This window comes from Rhipicephalus sanguineus, chromosome 8 (genome assembly GCF_013339695.2).
Source record: "Rhipicephalus sanguineus isolate Rsan-2018 chromosome 8, BIME_Rsan_1.4, whole genome shotgun sequence".
Taxonomy (NCBI): domain Eukaryota; kingdom Metazoa; phylum Arthropoda; class Arachnida; order Ixodida; family Ixodidae; genus Rhipicephalus; species Rhipicephalus sanguineus.
In genome coordinates, this window is record NC_051183.1 from 125,924,692 (window position 1) to 125,930,209 (window position 5,518).

At 53.2% G+C, this 5,518-nt stretch overlaps 1 protein-coding gene across 1 annotated transcript; it reads left to right on the forward strand.

Moving 5' to 3' along the window:
• The first annotated feature begins 3,394 nt into the window (after positions 1-3,394).
• LOC119403498 (uncharacterized) lies at positions 3,395-5,273 on the forward strand. Its single transcript, XM_049418351.1, has 2 exons — positions 3,395-3,401; positions 4,651-5,273. The coding sequence occupies exons 1-2, from the start codon at positions 3,395-3,397 to the stop codon at positions 5,271-5,273; spliced, it is 630 nt and encodes a 209-aa protein (XP_049274308.1).
• The last annotated feature ends 245 nt before the right edge of the window (positions 5,274-5,518 follow it).

The window sequence follows — 5,518 nt, forward strand, 5'->3', positions numbered from 1 at the left end:
AGCTCAATCCGGTGCTGTGCGGCGTGGCCACCCTTACTGCGCATGCGCATACCCTCTCCACACACCTCATCTCCACTTCCCCTCTCCACTTTCCCTCTCCCCTCCCTCTTTCCACTCTTCCTCTGAAACGCGGGCTAGACATGCCGAAATTCTCTCCTGCGCAACGCCGCGATGAGCTCGAGCGCATGCGCGTCCCCTCCCCTTCTCTCTCCTCTCCTACGCTGCCCCCCTCTCGCCCGCCTGTCGACCGCGTTCCCCGCTCGCCCTATGAGAATTAACGGCCAGGCTAGATGGAAGATACGACGCGCGTAGCGTCCCTCTTCGCGTTCCACGACGCGAGGTCGGTAGCATGCCCAACGAACGCCAACGGAATGCGATCGTGCAAGTGCTCCGGCTTCGCATCGCCTCATGGTCCCCTTTAGCGGGAGATGGTGTAATTTTTATTTTTCCGTTTGTATATATTCGTTTCTATCAAAACTCTGCTCTTTCGAACGTGGGAATTCACGTATGCGCTCTTCTTACAATGGTGCAGTAAATGGCTACCAGATACATTTCTTGCATTATTGCAGCGTTGACGAGTCCGATCATGGAGACATATTGTCGGCTTTGACGTACATATACTTTCCCACAGTTTATAGTAATCTGATACAGCACATTGCCCATGCATTCAGTGAAACGAGTTTTTGGTTGTCATGCATACGCATATCGAGAACAGCATGTACGGGTTATTAAAAAATAAGTTAATGATTGTGAAGAACAGGAACAACCTCGTGCCAGCGTTGTCTTTGCTGTTTAACTCATGCTGCTCGGTTCTACCACTTGGGAACTTTGGTAATCCGAAACGCTTCCGGACATTTGGAGGACGTGCTAGGAGTTTTTCAAATCTGGATGCCCAAAGCCACACACCCCGCACCCGTATACCTGCCATGCCCCAAGACGCTGGGAAGAGCACTCCTATCCAGGCACCACCTGCAGTCGTGTGCTCATTTGAGGAGATCTTCCGGTATTCAGTGGAGCTCACGATCATGGCGTAAGGCATTTATGAGAGGGTGAGTTTGATTAACAAACGGCATGACGCCAATAAGCTCTGTTAGGTTAACTTCTACCTTTCTAGAGACCCCAGTTCGGTTTATAAATTGTGAATCTGACTGTTTCACTCACATGGTTGGCATTCCGAGCTGAATACTAAAACATATTGCGTAGCCTAGCCGTGCAAAAGCTTCGTGCAGAGCAAACAGCTGCGCAGCCGTGCTAAGAAAAAAACATGGTTGATCCCTCCGTCATAGGAATCGGAATAACGCGAAAGTAAAGCGTGCCCTTACAGAAACAATTGAATGTTTACTGTACATTGATATAAGAGAGTTTGCACAATGTAGATTGATGTCTGTCAGATATACCACCGTTTAATGTGGATGCACCCACTTTGATGATTGGTGGTACATCTGCATGCCGACGACTAATTTCCATGTTAAATGATTAAAGAAGCCCTTGTGGTAGCTGTAGTAGTTAACGGTGAAAGCGTAATCAGAGAACGAGGTGTGATAGCCAGAAGAGCGTCGCATATTGGACGCAGAACTTGGTCGCCATCCCGCGGCATGTTAAAATGTGACTGAACACAACGGCCGGACTAGAGGGAAACGCAAAGCGCGTCGTGCCGCCCCGGTAGCCCGTCCGCGATTCTTCTCGCGGCGAGCGCGTGAGTGGGGAACGCGGTATTACAGCCAGGTGACGCAAGCGCGCGTCGCAGAGCTATTTCTGGTTTGGATAAGCGTGACGCTATTAGCGAGGCCGACGCTTTTACGATGCTTTAGGGAGCCTACATGACCGTACGACGCTTGCGCTAAGGTCGCCACCTCGCGGTGTGTTAATGCACTGACAAAATTGAACTTCTATTGAAAACGCGCCGAATGGGACGGACCTGTAACGCGTTGCAGGTGCTATTCGCGGAGGCCACATTAATGACGAATTACTTTATTTGACCGCTCCCAGAGAGCAACGCCACCCCACCGACCGGGAGAGTGGGAGATATAAAAGGGGCGTTTGTAAAACATCTACAGTCTGTGACCGTGGCGCAGTGGATAGCGTGCCCGGCATGTGTTCTTGCGGACCGAGCTGTCGTGTGCTGTTACGTTTGGCCTTAAAATTCAACGAGGCAGACGCCATTGAGATGCAGCTATCTACCAGAATGCTGTCTTCCCCCCCGTATCGGCGCTTAGACGGAGGCAGGAACGCCGATTCTCCCTGGAGGTGCTTGTGCCGAGCGTGCGGGCAGGTCGCCGTGGATAGATTTCCCAGAAAAGGGACATCGGAATTCAGAGACCCCTTTTTGGCTTGTTGTTCTCTGCGTGTAATAGCAGCGCGGGAGAGATTCTCACCCAGCCACTTCTGCCTTCTACCCTACAGCAGCAGGGAAAATAAACCTGTGCAGGAGGGAGCGGTCTGCGTGTCTTCCGAAATTCGACACCCGCTTTTTCGTGCGTTTTGGTCAGCGTGTGACTGCGCCGTTGAAGACGCTCCCATCAACCCAGGTGGGGCCTTCACTCGAGCCAGCCATCTTTCAACGCTTCTTCCGAGTATTACCGGCAGTGGAAGCGGAGGTCATCGACCGTCCACCCCCAACTCCCCTTTGGATTGAAACTCCTCGCCGACCTTCGTCTTCGGGGCGTGGCGAGTGTATTGTGTGACTATTTGCCTCCTTTCGGGAGGCCGGACGCCAGGACGACAGGTCACCGGATTGGCAGGAGACGCTGACACCGGTTTGCCTGTGCTTCTGCAGTGACTGACTGTCTCGGGGCTATAAAAGCCGATGACTTTTGACGTTTTCTCTCTCTTTTCACTCCAATCCCCTAATCATGTAAATAAATCTACGTTCCTTCTTGAAAGAACGCGTCTCCTCACTGGGAATCATCGGCTATGGGGATGGACGGCGGGAGCCAGCTACCGTAACGAGACCCGCCGAAGCCCACTCCTTACAATTGGTTGGCAGCGGTGAGATGGACCTTGCGACGTGGTGCTGCGTTTGTGGCGAGTGCTTGGTCTTTGCTATGACTTTCCAGGCTTCATTTTGCGTTTACACTTGAGTAGTGTAGAAGCTGGATTGTGTTTTTGTGGGTTAGATAGATCACCTAGTTATGCGTAACGAGTGAATTTGAGGGATCACCTAATTATGTGTGAGCAGGACCAAAGCAAAGCGGCAGTCATGGATTTGAGGACGATGCTGAAAGATGAGCGTTTGTTTGTGTGTGAGCATGTCGGCATCAAGGTAGATAATAAAATGGCAAGGACAAATGTGGAAGCTGATTATTAAGGAATCCAGTGAGGAGGACATTACCGACGCGTTAGTAGCTTTCAAAAGGTTTGAAGAGCGAGAAAAGAGAAGAGAGGAAATGAAACAATGGAACGTGAGCGGGAAAGAAGAGAACGCGAGAGACAGGAACGGAAGGAGAGCCTGGAAAGAGAACGCGAAGAGAGGAGAACAGAAATGCAACGTTGGAAATGGTCTCAAGTAAATTCAAGGATTCACCGATTCAGAGAGGGTGAAAGTATAGAGCATTTTCTTACCTCTTACGAGAAGCTTTGCACAGAACTAGGGCTAGACCGGGACTATTGGGCTATTGCATTACACAGTGTTCTTCCGTGTGACTTGTTAGGTGGGATAGGGCGCCTTCCCAAGGAGGAGTTCAATAAGTACGAAGTAACTAAGGCAGCTTTATTGCGGTGCTTCGGTATCACCCTTAAGAGAGAGCAAAACAAGAGTGGCTTGCAGAGAGATCCTTCTGCGGAGAAAAATGCACGACAGGTCGTTGTTAGTGAAACCGACCCAGAGGAAGGTGCGCGTTCCTCCGATTGTGCAAAGGTAGAGCGTGAGCTAGAAAAGGAGAGAGAAAAACACGAGAAAGAAAGAGAAGAACGCGAGCGAGCCTTAGACGAAGAGATTGAAAGGTTGGAGCGTAAAGTTGAGGCAATGCGGCGGAGAAGTCAGACGTCCGCAGAGGTTGCGCACGAAAGGAGCGAAGAAGTGACGAGTGCGGTGCACTTTAAAGCCACCGAGAAAGCCGCTTTTTGTGAGGTACCACAAATGAAAAGTACGCGTCTCTACGAGTGCGACAGGCGCACGGAGCCTTCTGCGGAGAAAACCGAGAGACAGGTCGCGGATAGTGAAATCGCGCCTGATAAATGTACGCGTTTCTATGATTGTGCGAAGGCCGAGCAAATAGAAGACGAGACCGCGGCTGGTATAGAGTCTGAAAGGATTACGAAAGGCACTCCGTGTGGGACCGAGGCTGGTTCCAGCCAGCCTAATAGGGTCATTGAGGAGTTGGAGACTTCTCTCGCACCCCAACACCGGAATGGCCTTCCGGAAGTCGAGGGAGACGAGGACAACGCTAGTCCTAAACGTAGCGGTGACGCGACGCTCCAGAAAGACAGCACTATCGCAGAGAGCCTCTCTAAAAAAGTTTCTTTTGATAGCGGAGGAAATACCCCAGAGTGTGAGAGGGTAGAGAGCCATACTGTCGAGAAGGGCCCAGCTGTAGTTTTTGCAAATGAGAGCACAGATCAATTGGCCCGACAGTGCAACGGAGCGGAGAAGTCGAATGACTTAAGCAAGAGAGAGAGTGGCGCACAAGCACCCATGAGCACCCAAGGCAGCACTACAGATCCTGGCCAACCATCGAGACACCGGACTGACCGGAAGCCTCCTGGCGGGCAAGTACCGTGCCCTTGCTGCATCTGGTGCGTCCGTCTCCTTCCACTGGCTGCCCACCCATGTGGGCATCGCTGGTAACGAGGAGGCAGACGCGCTTGCCAAGGCAGCACACCAGCCTGGCACCCCCATCACCCGTCCCGTCGCGGCTAGGGACTACACGCAGGCCCGTCTCAAGAAGCTCCTGGTCACGGTCCACCCAGACTCAAGGGTGGCCAGTGGACGAGGGCCAAAGCTGCTAACAGAGACGGCCCTCACCAGGAGAGATCGGTCTGCCCTGCAGCGCCTGCGGACCGGCTGTGTGTGGACCGCTGCCCGCCGACATGCGAAGGGTCTCGGCGCCTCCCCAGCCTGCAGCCGCTGCGGCGATCCTGAGACCCTCGAGCACCTCCTCTGTGCCTGTCCTGGCTTGGCACAGGAACGCTCGAGGGTCACTACGGCCTACCGGAACCAGGGCCTACCTGCCTCCACACTCGAACACCTGCTCTTCCCGTCGCGTCCCCACCTGCCAGCACTCCGGAGCCTGGTGGAGTTCCTGGACGAGACGGGAATAGCCGCCTACCGATGAGCCGGGAACTTGCCGCCCCTGCCCTTGCTGCCGTCTTCCCTGCTGCTCCGGCCACGGCGAACGAGACACAATCACAACCTACACACCACTATCCTCTTTCATTTCCCCCCCCCCCCCCCCCCCAAGACGTTGCGCCGTGCTCCCGACTGGGCTGCAGAAATAAGCGTCTCTTCCTCTACATAACCACAAACATGTCGCAACCCAGAGTGAAGTCCACCGTAATCGGAGAAATGTTCGCAAACGTC